Here is a 16,977-nt window from a genome sequence, read left to right on the forward strand (position 1 = left end):
CAGTTTTTACATGTACTGGTGCCCCGTCCCCGTTCATTTCCGAACATTAAATCGCACGAGAGTTTCAAGAGATAAGGAGATTAGCACATGATCAAATGACCGGAAATCAACACAACAAGGGTATAGAGAAGAATGAAACCAGAGGATTCGAGCGAATAAGGGACAAAGTTGGGCTCATCAATCACATCACTCGTTGGAGCTCTACGAATACCACACCAACTCCAAAAACAAAAGGAAAAAACCTAATACTGGATTTGATAAGATTTGCTACCATTCGAAACAAGAATCACCCATCCTCACCCATGGAGAAGAGTATGCATTGGGAACTGCCATAGCCGTCCATAAATTCGGCTTTCCTAAGAATCTGATACAGCCCCGGGGAGGGACAGAATGGGCAAAATATAGGCCTCAAAATAACAGGAGAACCACAATCGGGGGGAGAGAGCGAGAGAGACTCAACAAATATCATTGAGACAAGCAATAGAGAACTCAACCATTTCTGCTTGTTGCGGAATCCGCAAACTAAGACCAGTCAGGGGTTGAAGTTCCCCTTTCCAAGAATGACGATAACACTCAACAAGTCATCAAGGCTGCCGATTGAACTAAAATTCCAGGAAAATTAGCTGTACATCCGAAAAATTCTGAAGTCCACAAATAAAAGACCTCGAACATATTTAAGCTACAATGCTATTTCCAGCCACGGAAGTTCTATATGCAATGATGAGGCCTCTGCACAACCAAACCATATGCAGTGATAGAAAAATAAGTCTACAACTACAAACACTAACACACACAAACTCTCTCACGTGACCATGCTTAATGTGAGAGAGTTTGTGTGTTTGTTTGTGTAAGTATTTGTGGTTGTAGCAAAACAGACAATAGAAATCAATCCATTAGGATCAGCCAGAAGTCAATGGTTTGGCTGAAAAAGATACAGGGATAGAACTAAAAAGTTAACCAGGGAAAACTATGTTTAATAAAATTTCTTTTGCCTATCGGGAAAAAAAATAAGTTAACCAATGAAGAAAGAGCATGGATTCCAAGCACAAAGCATACATACCATTCAACTTGACAAAGTTACAAACAGTCTAAGTGCAATTTGTGTCGGATGAGATGGTTAATCAAATCAAAGGTGACTGTTAAAACCCAGCCTCAATCTGGTTTTCATGCTGCTCTAGAATTGTCCGTCTTGAGCAAGTTTTAGGACAATAAAAGGCCAGAAATTCAAGGAAAGCACACGAAGGTTTTCACATCTGTCAAAACCCAACCGAAGTTTTCTGAAATCCCCAACCGTTTCCTGAATGCACTCTCAGATGCTGAGTCATCAGCCCCATGAGCCCTAGAAATCAGGAACACAACAAAATAAGACACCGATCTGCATAGTGATGCATCATCATAGATTGATAGCGCAAAACATCAATGTTTCTATTGGGATTTCAAGTCAAGAGACTGCAAGGCAGTATCAACTATCAAGTCATGATTCCGTACAATATCCTATAACATTGCTTAGGTTGCATCGAACTTTCAACAAAATTATCCACCCTTAACCCCACAAATACAAGTACATTGCAGCACGGTTTATCCATGGATTTCCCATGAAAATTGCACATCAAATTGAATGAATACGGATTGACATACACTCCCAAATCATGAATTTCAGGTTGATTTTCATAGGCTACACTCAAAAGCCCGCGTGAAGGGTGCTTCAATAGCTATCCGAACCTACTTTAATCAAGCTAAAATTCTTTGTATCCTATGTAGAAACCCGGTAACATTTGTAGCGTTGCCAGACACTAGAGTGAGAAAATAAAAATATAGGTTCACTTCGGTATTTATAGTCTTACAATCCTTGGTTTCCTCGATCAATAAACCAGACCTTTGGGAGGAAATCTTGGTGATTACCATGATTGAGTTCCTGCATCAAAACCCACAGTCAGTTGCAGTACACACCTCTACCACAGGGGGTGATGGAGCCGTATGGAGTTTCGTGGATCACTAGGGATGAAAAGTGCCAGCACATCCACTGGAAAGAAAAACCGAAACACCTTGCAAAAGACTACTAAAACGAGGCACTCCAAGTTTAGGTTTGTAAGTCGTCTCTTCTTGAGTATTTGAACTCTTAATTCCCATCGACCTTTGAGTGGATTGGTGTGTTGGTGGCTTCCCTTCGGAGGGTAATCAAGGTTTTCCCCAGCAAAGAAGTTGTCTTCATTCCTATTTGCATTTGATGAGTGGATGGCTATATGCATCTTTAATATTTTTGGTTGCATACTTAATATTATCGTGAATGACATAGACAATAGACAATTGAAACTGACCAGGTAATTAAGGAATCTGGACGTGTGGAATGCGGGGATTCCATCTTTAGTGGGTTGGGGAAATCTCAGTCTTCTGTTGAAAAATTAAAGAGCCGAATGAAAAGGGGGGGAAGCGGCGGCCAGTTGTTCAGTTTCTCACAGGGAAATGAGTGGAGAAAGTTCAAATTTTATAACTATTGGAGGAACTGAGTTTTACTAGTTGCCACAATCACACCTTCCAATTAAAAGGGCGAACGGGAGTCATTAAACTACACAAAATAGATTGGAACCCCAAAATTTAGCATGTTTAGATGGGAAGTTCCAGACAAAACAAATAGTTTAGAATGCTTAGATTGATTTCACCTACCACCATTGACCATATACTGGAAATCGACCACAAATCACTGGCAGTAAATAGCCTGATCTATGTGTGGAGGAATTTGCTTTATCTCAGTTCCAAGTTCTTGCTCAATCCTATACCTGTTGAAAATAGTTTTGAGAAACAAAACAAAATTGAGTGCAGGTCAGTAAAAAAACAAATGGAAAAACCACTTGAATTTGCAAACAGCAAATACAAAACACATACAAGTTGAAACGATCCTCATAAGTTATCAAATTCACTGCTAGACCAAGGTGTCCAAACCTCCCTGATCGACCAACCTACAAGTGACATGAAAATGCATGAGAATCGACACAACTTCGTACAGATGCTGCAAAGAAAAACTGTTTCCAACACACCCTGTGCAGATAAGTTTCTGCATTCTTGGGAAAATCAAAGTTAATCACAACATTGACTGCTTGAATGTCTATCCCCCTTGTAAACAGATCTGCAATTCCAGCCCAAATAAAAGGAAAAGTTAAAATGAGCACAACCATCTAAACAGACAACAATTTTGTCGAAATATCAAGAAACCATGCAAGACAAGGAGACAATGGGAGAGTCAAAGTGCGAACTGGTAGAGTAGCCAACGCGGTTACACTACCAGTCAGGTAGCATAAATGGTTAGCTAAACATAAAGGATTAAAAAAAAGAAGAAGAAAAGAGAGTCTAAAACAGATAAAACAATACTCTTGACAAGGGATAACGATTCCCCCACTTAGCGGGCGAAAAAGTAATAGAGTAGAATATAATCTCACCAAGGGTAACAGCAAGTATAATCTTCACAAACAATTTTTCCTGGATTGGACATCCATTTCTTACTCATTAGCCAGATTTGTTTTGCAGGTATAGTTAGAGGATTGGATGTCGTAGCTGCAAAATTCACTCTTGATGAACTTTTACGCAGTCCGATGATCTGATCTTATCAGGTGTTTGGTTTCGACAGGATAAGGGATGGGCGGGCCAGGTGCCGGTGGTCCCATGCAGTTGGTTATAGTGGCAACCACGAAAAAACACAAATGGTATGGGGGTGACCCAGGACAATTTACCCAACCCTGCCCAGTTTATTTGATGACCAAATGCAGCCATAACCTATGTCAGCTTAATGTTCATATAGCATTAAGCATTCCCTTACAGTCTTTAACTGATGCCTGGATTGCTTTAACATGCCTAAACAGAAATAATTTCACCGTTCATTGCTAGGGTAAATAAACTAGTGCAGAACTTTATAATCAAAGAACCCTATCTAAATTCAAGTGTAACGGTGAAAACAAAATTGCACAACCCAGCGTGAAATTACATGCTTTTTTTGTTCACACCAAACTTGCATTCAATCTAAGAAACAAGCGTCATATGGACTGCAATATGGATTATAAAGCTTCTGATTTCTAAAAGCAGCAATTCCACATGCATGGCAGGAACTAGAGGGGCTATTAAGCCAATTGTGGGTCAAGGAACGGATGTAACATTTGTCCAAATGCATGTTATCCATTGACATCAACATATAGTGACTCCACAAAACAACAGTATTTGTTCTAGTAGAAACCAAATAGCATCAACATACCCGTACAGACAAGATTCCTGCATGCACCATTCCGGAAATCGTGGAATACTCTGTTGCGATGATCTTGAAGCATCTTGGCATGAATATAGAAGCAAGAATAGCCTAGCTCTGTAATTTTCTTGGCCAGCAGTTCTACTCGATTCACCGAATTGCAAAAGATGATTGATTGGTTGATTTGAAGCTGAACATAACAAAATTCAATTATGTCCACGGAGAAAGATAATAATACATGATACAGATAGAGCTCAAACCTTAGAGAAAAGGGTGTTTAAGCAGTGAACTTTCTGTCTCTCCTCAACAAAAGCATAAAACTGTGTAATACCCTTCAGAGTAAGCTCGTCCATAAGGTTAATAACGTAGGGCTTGTGCAGATATCTATCTTTAAAATCCTTAACAGTAACAGGAAAAGTGGCTGAAAACATCAATATTTGACGATTCGGAGGTAGAAAATGAATCAGCTGTTCTATAGAAGGTTGGAACTCTGGAGACAACAGTTTATCAGCCTGAAAGAAGTATAACCACATGCCATTAGATTCTTCCACTTGGATGTAAAATCAACTACATTACGAAAAATAGTGTAATCAGATGATCACCAACTCCTCTAGTTAGATACAGAATGTAGTTTTTGACGCAAAAACATTTTACTAGAATCCAGACAAACCTAAGTTTAACGAGCATACAAAGAAATAAAAGGTCGCAGAAAAATGTGACCTAAAGCAATAAACTCCACAGAAAATTCTCGAACAACCAAGTTTTTTTTGACAAGTTTTTCTTGAACAACCAAGTTAAACAAACTGTCTCCATGCAACTTTGTTCACTAAAGAGGAATCCTAAAGCAATAAACTCCACAGAAAATGATACTGGTGTCTCAAGGTCTCAAACTACAAAATAAAATGCTAAGAACTAAAAAACGATGCTTTCCACAACAATCTAAAATTCTCCTTCCCATCAAAGCAATATTTGTACGACTATGAAACTAGAAAATTCAACTCGAAGAAAATGACTGCAATTACCGTCATAATTACAAGGTCTAAACCATATTAAACCATTCCACATACCCTTAAACCTTTTGGCACAAAACTTAAGCAAAACACACACAAACCATGGATAACACATTCTAATTTTACTTCCATGAAAACAATCAGCCAGTACGCGGCATTAAAGCAATTGAATCGCCCATATTGGCTGTGGTAATAAGCCGTAATAGCGACGAAATGGGTAGTAAATCAGCTATACAAAATTCAAAGGTGCCAATACACGAGGATTTTCATTCACATCATTGCACCAGGTTGCACCTTTATGGGGAGGCCAAACCCAACGTGTACAGCAAATAGTTAGAACCTTGCTTACTTCATGAATTAAATCTCCAACACAGGAGATGATGTTTCATACCTCATCCATGGCAAGCATCGAGCAATCTTTCAAAACACAAATACCCTTTTTAGCAAGATCTAGAATTCTTCCAGGAGTTCCAACAAGTAGATGAACTGGTTGATACAAACGCATTATATCGTCTTTTAAACTGGTTCCACCAGTGGTAACCATTACTTGAATTTTCAGGTGCTTCCCAAGCTCCTTACAAACTTGGGACGTTTGCAAAGCTAATTCTCGTGTCGGAACAAGTATAACGACTGCAAATAAAAGATATCATCAGGTAAAACACCAAAAGAACACAAGCCAAACGATGAACAAAGCAAAGGAAAAATGTGTAATGTGTCTAATTACATTACTAGTTTAATAGTCACAACCCCGGACAGATGTATTCCATCAACTCCAGATTGGAAAAATCTATTATTTCAGCAAGTCAAACAATTACCATATAACCAATGGCAGGACCCTTAAGTATACTGGACACAGGACACAGCTTGTCAAACAACTCTAAGCATACTGCATGAAAGTTAAGTTAAACATTCATAATGATGAGGATCTACGAGGACAGAGCTCTACGCCTGCTAATAGATAAACTGGCAGTCTGGACTGAGCTCAATCAGAAAATTATCCTTAATGCTCTCACACTCTCCCATGTCCGCCTCCTTTTTTCTTTGAAAGTAGTTATTGAAAAAGTAATGGAATAATGAAAGGAGAAGACACTTCAGTCTCATGCCATTAAAGTATGCAAAAAAACCAAGACTAATATTTTACACTAGCATGATAGTGTTCCTTCCCTCTCTTCTTTTCCACGAACTTACACTAGCATGATACTTAAAGCAGCACTGAGAACAAACACAGTCCAAATCTAAAAACTCTATCAATTGGCTGAGATAAAAACCTTGGATGACGTTGTTATCTTGATCAATCTTTTCTAAGGCAGGTATACAAAAGGCAGCAGTTTTTCCTGTTCCATTTTTAGCCCTTGCAAGAATATCACTTCCAGTTAGTGCAATTGGGATACTTTCCTCTTGAATAGGAGATGGTCTTTCGAACCCCTTCTCATATATTCCCATCAGTAGCTCGCGTTTTAGGAAATAGTCTTCAAATTCATTTCCCTTCGTGGCTGTCACATCCTGGAAGAGAAATGGAACATGCAATCAGGACCAATGTTTATGCAATCACAAATGGCTAAATCTCAAATAAATTCAGAGCCAGAAGGAGCAATGTAAGGGAGAATGGAAAAAACCAGCACTGTTGAAGTATACCGTGCCCGTCTCAACACTTGTAATGTTGCTCAATATGGCTGTCAACTACATAGTATTTCCTAACTGAAATACGTTGCATTACACCACGTAACACCACCCATGCAAATCCAACTATTACTGGACTCTGTGGGCAACAGGAAAATGTAGTGCGAGCGGGCCATAGTTCCAATATTAAGGAGACACACAAGGATATGGCACACGGCCAAACTCCTTTAAAGCCATAATGAAAGCACATTCGATCAATAGCCTACGTCATGTGACCAAAAACTAACCTTATATTACACCAATAGCCTATGCCATCTGAAAGCACACTTGTAATGTTGCTCAATATGGCTGTCAACTACATAGTAATTCCTAACTGAAATACCTTGCATTACACCACGTAACACCACCCATGCAAATCCAACTATTACTGGACTCTGCGGGCAACAGGAAAATGTAGTGTGAGCGGCCAAACTCCTTTAAAGCCATAATGAAAGCTCATTCGACCAATAGTCTACGTCGTGACTAACCAAGTGATTCCCTTTCAGTTGCGATAGCCCCAACTCACCAGGAATCCGAATGGCTGAAACATATCCCTCATAGTCACATGTATGTAAACTAGGGTCAAGCATCGTAGACCAACAAAAACGAGGTAGTGAAAAAACTTAAACAAGAAGCCATCAACGAAATTACCATTACAGATCTTTCATATGTCTGCAGTGTGATTTGTCTCAGATAATTGATAAGGTTGAATATCGACACCTCTAAGAATGCTTTATCAGCACTGTGATGGTTAGTTCAGCCTAACAAATCCAGAGCCACAATAGTATGTTTATCACAATCACATCAAGTTATGACTCTTGGGAGGCTTGCACTCGCCAAACCCCTTGAGCCTAATAAAGCCACGATCAAAAGCCACTCAACCAATAGTCTACATTATGTGACCAAACCTCGAAGCCCACGAGCCAATTGATTTCCTTTTCAACTCCGCTTGCCCACTAATCCAAATGGCTGCTAAAACTGATAATGTGATGTAGAGGTTTTGAAGGCAAGAGCTCAAGGCTCATGAGGCAAGGCATAAACCTCGTGCATTAAGGTTAAGCATGACATGCTTCAGATAGAGCACTAAATCATTGTTATTCAGGTTATATTTGAACTGCTTAAGGACTGACATAATCCAGACTGCTAAGGTTGTAGTCATGTATCACAACACTAAGAGCTCTTTGGCTTGACCTCAACATATTGGCAAGCCTCTATTCAGTCGACAAGTATTTAAAAAGGAGTTAAATGAACATAGCAGCTTCAGGTTTCACACACCTTAGACACTTAATGAGTGTTTCATAAAAGTTATTCTTTCTAAAATAACCTCAATTAGCATGAAATGCAAACACAAGCTAACGGTCCAGATAGAGGTGATTTGAAAAGCTAATGGCATGAGTACAAATTGCACAAACAAAAATGCCTGCTACCATATTATTTACAATCATACCTCAGTCCTGTATCTAGTATCCGGTGCAGGAATCCTTAACTGTTGCTTCCAATCTTGTGAACTGAGAAAAAACAAGAAAAACACAAACTGAGGTCACCTATTAGGTGCACCAATAAAAACAACTAATAAAACTCAATGATCTCATGAAAAGAACAAAAATGCAACATCTTCCGCCAGAGGACATATCCCCCCAAAATCAGAAGAGGGCATATCCCACCCATTTTGAACTTCATGCATCGCTCTCCAAAATCAGGAGAGGAAAAAAAACAACCCTAAGGTGTTTGTTGGCAATAGAGTATGCTTTTAGACACATTGCACCATCTGGTTTGTCTCCTTCACCATGTACTTGTTTTTAAACACTTTTACCACACAACTTACCCATTTGAACATTCACAGATTTGGAACATAACGGCTGTTTTCAAACCTGCTTCCGCTCTAGCCTCTAGTTAGGTTTCCCAAAAGTTTATTGTCAGAAACAAATCCTAATCTAGTATGTAATACATTCCAATGTCCCTGTAACTTGAGAGTTTAATTGCGTCTGTAAACAAATAATAAAAAAGTTAGGACAAGTTTCAAAACGGGACACAGCACACTAACACCACACAAAACAAAAGCCAAAAACTAGTTAACCTACCGGTGAAACCTGTAATTCCCCTATCATATAAATGATCCTACCAGTTAGCAAACAAAAACACAGTTCTCTTTTGCTGTTGATTGATTTATTTTCCAAAAGCGCGCAGATTAACTTACAAGTCACATCACGCGTGTGCGCAAGCGCAGACGTGAAAGCCGCTTTTAAAATATCTCCAAAATATCTTAAGGTAAGGCTTGAGAGTGGGAGGGCAGAGCGAGAATTCAGAGCGGGAGTATAGGCCCGTAACAGCCTTTAATCCTAAGTCACACAATGCACATGGGAGTGCAGGAGCGCAAGCCTGAAAGCATTTTTTAAAAAAACTTCGAAACGAATGAACTTTTTTTTGGTAAATGAAACGAAACGAATAAACTTCACAAGAGTATTGAGAGCACGAGCGCAAACACAGAGCAAGAATTGAAAAAGCTTATGTGATTAAGCTTATAACCCTACCTCGAATCGACAGCCTCGGACTGGACGGTCTTCTCGACTTCGTCAACGCTCGACTCGCCCCCCAATTGGTTCCTCCTCAACCACTGCTGCTGTTGTTGTTGCTGGTGCTGTTGTTGAAACTGTTGATGGTTCTGCATTGGACCCCTCTGCACGTACTGCTGTTGTTGCTGAAAGTTTCTCTGTTGAAAATTAGGGTTCCCACCGCGGCCATTACCGTTTCCGCCGCCGCCGAGCCCGGGCGGATATCGTCCTCGCGAGTTCATCACGTCGACCAAACAAAAACCCTAACTATTTACTGGATCGAAAGTCAGGAGGGAGAAGAGTTATACACAACTGCGAAAACTACGGATCGGCAAAAATCGCGGGCAATAAAACCGGCCACAATTTTGCGTGGGACTCGAGCGATTTGAAATCCAAGAAAGGGTTTTGAAGAGATTGACGATTTCGTTTTTTCTTTTTCTTTTGGGAAGGTTCTTGGAGCCTCGTTTTGAGATAAGAGGCCTGCAATTTTTTTGACGGAGAGAGGGAGAGAGAGAGAGAGAGAGAGAGAGAAGAGTGATGTAGAAGGATGGGGGTAAAAATTGCTAAAAAGGTCACGATATTTGTTGAGATTTCTACAATTACCGGTTACTTCTATTAAATTTCTAACCAAACCTCAATTGATTGGGACTTAAAAGCTCAATTTTTGCATTTCTGGTTTGGTTTGGTTTAAATTTCTGAGGTGGTAACTAAGGAGTTATATGCCAAAGCAAAGTCGCCTTTGCGGAGCGCGAGTTTTGGCAATTCAGAGTCGCCTTTGCGGAGCGCGAGTTTTGGCAATTCAGACCTCACCATGAGATGACTTTTTCAAATAACATCACACAAGTTCATGCTTTGTTAATGGTCGGATATGAAATTATATTACATTTATTTCAAAATCGTTCATATTTTGGAAACCATCAAGAACACTAACCGTAATATTAAAAGCTAAACTAATCTAATCCGAATAGATATCTCATTGGAAAGTAAAATGAAGATTTTACGGTTCTGATTATGAATATGAATTAAGCTACATTGAATCAAATCCAAAAAAAAAAAAAAACTGACATTTCGGAGCTTTAAACTGGCTTCTTTTTTTTTTTTGGAAGGTTTTTACCATTACGTCCTTCCATCAAATAGTTCAAAATACTACGTATAGGGGTCAAATTCATTTTACTTATGACTGCAATATATATACCTAGTTTAATTTTCCACACTTAACAACCCGTGACCCTAATGAGAAATTAGACCGTTTTAATGAGATTGTTGGTTCAACTCGTATAGAAAAGATGTATCAATTTCCACACTTTACAACCTGTGACCCAAATGAGAAATTAGACCGTTTTAATGAGATTGTTGGTTCAACTCGTATGTAAAAGATGTTGATACACTTTGACGGTTTGGATCGAGATAACGAAATGTACTAATCTGCCATTCAAAACACATCAGCGCATTTGCATCTGTTTTTTTTTTTTTTTCACATTCATCAAAGACATACATTATTGCTTTTTCAACATTCCATGTAGCTTCACTATAGTTTATATACATTTTTTGGCTAACAGAACACTTCAAGATGAAAAGGTCAAATGCCGAAACAAAAGAAGCGCGACAGGGTGACAAGGTTTTAATAAAGCCGCAGAAATTGCACCATCTAACTTCATTTCCCTAATCTTCTGCAAAATAGAGTAGCTGCCAGAAAACTGAACATTAGAAAAGCAAATACCTAACAGGCTGACACATTGATCAGAAATCAAACAGAGACAGTTTTCAAGGTATGCTTCTTCTGTTTCCACAAACTTAGAAGCAAAACACAAGCCAACTCTCGTGAACGAAAAACAGGCACACCCAACCCATCATTAAACCTAAAATCCATAAAAAAACTCAACCCAACTCTCATGAACGGGAAACATACGGAAGCCTCCTATGATCTTGTTTCTGCAGGTAAATTGGAACTACAACTCTTTGAGGCCACATAGTAGATGCGGCAGCAAACTACAAACCTATGTTGCATTAGCTTGAGCAATTAGCCTGTCTTCTAACCAGGATAGTCCTTAATCGAAATGGATACATGATGTTCTAAAACTTCCACCGCCAAACACTTGCAAGCACCTTGTTTCACGATTGCATCATATTGAAATGGAACCTGGAAAGCTGCTGTGGAATTGTTGATATAACCGGCCCATATCTCTGTAGCCAAGTAAGAAAAACCATGTTTCAGCCTTCACTCAGCATTCAAAGATATCTAAGGGAGTTAAAAATTTGGATAAATCGGTAATACAAAATATGAAAATATGGTCACCACCTGTAAGTCATGATATAAAAAAACTATTGCAACTCCTAAAGCAGTGAAACAAATAACAATACATAAAGGACACTCGCTCCGAAAAGAAACCATTAAAACGACACACTCCTAACGACATTGGAAGAACCCCATGAGCCCACACCAACCACCACCTCCTCACTTCTGCACCTTCAATTGCCCGCCCTATGCCATCTTTAAACAATAAGTTGATCTCCTCTCTCTCTCTCTCTCACACACATGCACGCACGCGCGCACACACACAAAAAAATGCACATACAAACCATCAACAAACACAGCCTCGAACACTATCACTAACAAGTAAAATCTCAGACTTCAATAAACCATCCCTTCCCCTCACCCTCTTGCTAGTTGTCACATCACCACAGCGCCATCTGCCCCCCGTGCAGGTAGAGTTTGGTCTATCACGACAGATCAAGTCCGTCACTATCAGAAAGCATTAACCAAAGTTAACCGAGGGATCAACGTTATTTCAGAAACGTGAACAGGTGTTTCTGAAATTTTCAGAAACCTGAGTGTAATGTTCTGTATAAAAGTCAGCAGAAGATATGGAGCCAAAGCAATAAACACCCTATTCATTTTACAGCAGCACACATAATTGGAAGTTTGATCAGCTTACACCATTCAAAAAGTCATCTTTCACATGAGAATACTTTCAGAAGCATCTTTAGATTAATCATTTCATAGGCCGCATTTTATTTCGAACACATTGTTCATGCCCGATGAAGTAAGAACCTTCAGTAATCAGATAAGCAAAAAGATTAAATTGTAACTCAAATTGACATTCACCTGAACATTGTCATAGAGTTCAAACAGGGGAACAGCCAGCAGTTTCAAATTTTTGGGTACTGCAAAGTATTCTCTTTCAGACAAGTGAACGACAAAAAGCTTCTTACACTCCTGCATTGCAATATTCCTTTTCTGGTAAGCTGGTTTCACAAAAACTCAAATAGAAAAGGATAATATGAAAGCGGAAAGTGCAAACAAAAAAGATTCTGTACCTTAGGCTTTGTGATATGCGGAGGGCAATAGGGGTACATTATAGTTTCAAAGTTTGGCCTCCACCAGATAGCCACACACTCACCAATCTGCAACAAGATTTGACAAAATAAGCACATTTGAGTTGCCACATTTATTTCCTTGTTAGCAAGGGAGGAAAGCAAAATCCCTTCTTACTGAGGGGAAAGGAAAAAATTGATGATTCTGTCAAAGGCAAAAGGAATGCAGTTACTTTTCCTTGATGAGGAAAACAAAATGAAAACCAATGAATGGTCGCATGACTAATAGCCTGAGAGATGGGGCCTGCTTTACACTTCTTGGAGACCCATTTTATCAGGGACCAGCTTTTTATCTTTAAATTCCACCAATTGAAAATAATGATAGCAAAGCAGGCATACTAAGAATCTATTGTTAGCTAAAATTGACCTGCAAGCTAATTTCTACATCTTCTCATTCAAAAAAGAAGTCATTTACTTTTAGACATACAACGCATACATTCCTGATCCCTATTCAAGGTAACAATCCACTAGTACGGTACACCCAATGATTATATTTAGTAGGAAAGCATTAACCTGCCAATTAGGCTGCAATGAAGGAGAATTAGCACCAAGTTTGCTTGACAATTTCCTTTGCAAGCCTTCAATTTCTGCAAGTAGAAGCACATTATATTACTTGTATGCTTCTATCTGAAAGTTCATTAAATGCAAAAGCAGGAATCAACATCAAAATTAACAACAGGGATGAAGGATTAGGCATGCTATTGCTGTACACTGTATACCATTTTCTCCAGGCTTCAAACGGCCACCGGGGAGCTTGCAAAAGGTGTTTCCAATTTGCAAAAGAAGAATGTGAGGATGATTATGCTCTTGCACCTGAAGAAAGCAAGTCAACGCAGAGAAAAATCAAGGAAATTACAAGCACAGTTACCACACTAACCGCACGCCGCGCACAGCAGTTGCACAAGTTAAATAAATTGTTCGAATTGAAAGCTGAATTTATGACTTCACTTAATGAAATGGCTCGAAACATTGGTTCTAAAATTCAACCAACCTATGGAATTAAATAATGCATACCAATGGGTTTTCTATCCAGTTTCTCAAAAGAAGTATACATGGGAGCATATCACAAGAGAATTAAGGTGAGCTGAGCTTATGGGAAAACAAAACATTTGGGCAGATCTACCGTGATGTCATTTCTTTAAATAAATCAGAAATAATCTGCAGATAAACCTAGTGGGAAAAAATCATGTTTCTCTGCTTATGAGGCTTAAAATTGCCAAGGAATTGAAGGGCTTGAGCTTGGGCTTGGGCTTGTGAAGGCTAAAATCCAAGAAAATAAACAAGAAATTAAACATAGACAAATTAAAAATATATTGTACCAGATGTAATGACAACAAGTGCAACAAATTAAAAGATCAAAGAGGCAAAAGACAAAAAGACAGTCAATGGTGAAGAAATCTCAGCCCTCCTTAAAGTCTCGGAGAGAATTGGAAATAAAGACAAATCAAACCAACTCATCCCCGGTTCTTGTTATGATAGATGTTAGCTGGAGTAGTAGCTAGTAAACTAGCAGCACCATGCTGCTGCTGCTAGATGATCATGAGGTTACAACTGCGGGTGTGTTCAGGAGTGAGAAATGTGGAGAAGGGTCACTGACCTTTGTTTTGGCAATGTTGTTTTCATGGAGGCAATCTGACAGATAAAACTGATGAGGATGCTTAGTGGTGGTAGTTATAACTAAGAGGTCAGTGGACATATGAAACTGAGGAAGAATATAGAGGCATCATTTTGCCAAATGACTAAAATCAAATCACATGGTATAAAGAAAGAGAGTTGTTTCAGCTTAAATCAAGGAATCATTACAATGACTCCAAAACATACAGGCACTGATGCAGATACTTGTGTGTTCATATTTATATCCTTGAAAAATCAACTCAAAAGGTCCATCACATAGCCATGGCGCCCTTTTGGCAGGAATTTCGACATGGTGAAACATAGCACATATTAACTTGGCCACAAGAAGTGCACTGACCAGTAGAATTGCTTCAACGCTGGTCCTCATGCCTTCTTTCATATAGCTGTAGAATGAAGCAAAAAATATAGTAAGTTTGCCCAGTGTTGCAATAGCTATAGAAAGCTGAACAAGGCTATCCCAAACTGAAAATAACTTTTCCAGAGGCATGTTGATTAAGTGCCCATTTGGTTGCGGAAGTTGATAATTAACTTCTTTGAATCTGCAAATTCGGTAATTGATTTCATTCCACAATGTGTAGGCGTTACGTTAATACTTCTAAAACGATTTTGAATCCAAATACACTGATTAGCTAATTTCAAGACGAGACAATTCAGAAGTGTCGGATCTGTATTTTCTGGGCCAACCAAAGCAGCCCTATCAGACGAACCCAGCACACATGCTGCAACCCATACAGAGCCGATGTGGGACATTACAATAGTAACATACCATCATGCACCCCAGCCCTGCCAGGTTGACTCTATCAACACCAACTTAAACTATCCCTTTCAACGGCTTCACACCTATCAGTATTGGATTTGTTTATTGATACTGTAATCCGACCTATCGGTCGCCCCCTCCACTCAAAGTGCAAATCCACATACACGCGATGCCATACTCGTTTAGGTTATGCACGATCCCATAATTGACAAGGTTATGCACAGTCTCATACTCGACGCGAAGTCTACTCCAATACCAAAAGATCCAAATCTTGGGTGGAACTCACTCTTGAAAACCTTGCAAGGCTTATAAGGAGGCTGCCCAAGAGTTTATATACATCTGGTCAGTCCCATACTCGTGTACTATTTCTTATTTTGAGATGATCCAATTCCAAAAGCCAAAGTGCTCAATTTACAGTTTCCCATAAACCAAACAATGCATAACTAAATGCCACTAAATATCGCTTACGCGTATACAATGCATAACTAAACGCCACTAAATATCGCTTACGCGTGTGTAAACAACCCGGCATGGTGTAGTTTTCTCCACCAAAACTGAATATATCTCATTCTCGCACCCAAAAACCCTAACTTTAAAGAAAACACTAGGATTTCATTGTATTACTTCGAAGAAAAGATGTATGACCGATTTGAACGCCATTCTCTCTTCCTAAAGATCTTAGCAACCAAACATACTTCTACGTAAGTAAGTACTTGAGAAAAAAAATGAACTGATTTTTTTTTTTTTGGTGGGGGGGGTGGGGATACTTACTTGAGTTTCATGCGAGCGAGGCGATCTGCGACAGAAGTATCTTTCTCCATCTTTGGTTCCTTCGTCCCGAAAGTGTAGCTCGAGAGAGGATACGTGTTCACCACTGGTGAAGTCACCATCTTCGCGCGCTCTCTCTCTCTCTCTCTCTAAAGAGTATTCCCGAAAGAAGCAGCGACGATCAAAGGTTTCTACGGTAGTACTCCTTTTCTTGAATTTGTCAAACAGCGAGTGCAGTGATCCTATGAAAGTACCCCAATGCCCTTTGCAAGGGAAAGCTATAAACTGGGTTATCCCTTAAAAAAAAAAACTGTTTTGTCTAAAGGGAAAATTTCACTCCTTTTTGAAAAGAAAATGTACTCTCTTTTTTGTCTTTTATTAGAACTTTTATGTGTAATTTTTCGCTTAAAGATAAGGAGTGACTGCATTAATAAAAAAATGTGTGAAAATTATTTTCCTTAATTTAATTTTTTGACAAAATAACAGTTAAAAGAGTTGAAAATATTAGTAAATAAATTGATCAATCTCTTACCGATATTCGATTGACTCGTTATTTTTGAGGGGCTCTTAAATTTTTTTTTTAAATAAATTAAACAATTTGGATCATTTTGTGTGGAATTTCGATGTGGATTTACACTGGTATGCCAAGTGTACCCAAAATAGTGTACTCATAGTTCGATTGTCGTCTAAAATGCAAACAAGAATCACGATAAGGCAAAAAAAAAAAAAAAGAGTGCTCCCAAACACCTTACGCGGATGTGTTTTCCTTAAAAATCCAATATGAATTTTTTTTGTCTTTCATTCAAATTTTTTTCGCCTATGTTGGTACTATGTCAACTTTTTAATCTTGTTTGTTTTGGGATTTCAAAATTCTTGCGCACGATTTTTAATATAAATTTTATATTTATCTCTCTCTATTCATACTCTCAAAAAACATTTTCAAAACCCAAATTGAACAGGCCTTTGTGACTTATAGATTCGTGCTGACGA

At 38.8% G+C, this 16,977-nt stretch overlaps 2 protein-coding genes across 5 annotated transcripts; both read right to left on the bottom strand.

Annotated features, from left to right (window-relative positions):
- Positions 1–1,035: 1,035 nt before the first annotated feature.
- Positions 1,036–10,033, bottom strand: LOC131333106 (DEAD-box ATP-dependent RNA helicase 8). 4 transcript variants are annotated; one of them, XR_009201713.1, is made up of 11 exons: positions 9,432–10,002; positions 8,348–8,408; positions 6,510–6,744; positions 5,633–5,871; positions 4,492–4,743; positions 4,241–4,421; positions 3,036–3,124; positions 2,884–2,957; positions 2,665–2,777; positions 1,877–1,915; positions 1,036–1,339 (listed from the first exon to the last, which is right to left on the bottom strand). XR_009201713.1 is itself a non-coding variant. In XM_058367447.1 (10 exons), the coding sequence occupies exons 1-9, from the start codon at positions 9,692–9,694 to the stop codon at positions 2,699–2,701; spliced, it is 1,473 nt and encodes a 490-aa protein (XP_058223430.1). In that variant the 5' UTR covers positions 9,695–10,033; the 3' UTR covers positions 1,036–1,339; positions 2,665–2,698. The 4 variants fall into 4 exon arrangements, 3 of the variants coding, with proteins under 3 accessions (XP_058223430.1, XP_058223431.1, XP_058223432.1); XM_058367447.1 differs by lacking the exon at positions 1,877–1,915 and having other exon boundaries at positions 9,432–10,033; XM_058367448.1 differs by lacking the exon at positions 1,877–1,915 and having other exon boundaries at positions 2,661–2,777.
- A 1,038-nt stretch (positions 10,034–11,071) lies between these two features.
- On the bottom strand, positions 11,072–16,242 carry LOC131333599 (pre-mRNA cleavage factor Im 25 kDa subunit 2). Its single transcript, XM_058368205.1, has 7 exons — positions 15,991–16,242; positions 14,800–14,845; positions 13,547–13,640; positions 13,341–13,414; positions 12,771–12,857; positions 12,559–12,669; positions 11,072–11,636 (listed from the first exon to the last, which is right to left on the bottom strand). The coding sequence occupies exons 1-7, from the start codon at positions 16,107–16,109 to the stop codon at positions 11,565–11,567; spliced, it is 603 nt and encodes a 200-aa protein (XP_058224188.1). The 5' UTR covers positions 16,110–16,242; the 3' UTR covers positions 11,072–11,564.
- Between the last annotated feature and the right edge of the window lie 735 nt (positions 16,243–16,977).

This window comes from Rhododendron vialii, chromosome 7a (genome assembly GCF_030253575.1).
Source record: "Rhododendron vialii isolate Sample 1 chromosome 7a, ASM3025357v1".
Classification (NCBI taxonomy): domain Eukaryota; kingdom Viridiplantae; phylum Streptophyta; class Magnoliopsida; order Ericales; family Ericaceae; genus Rhododendron; species Rhododendron vialii.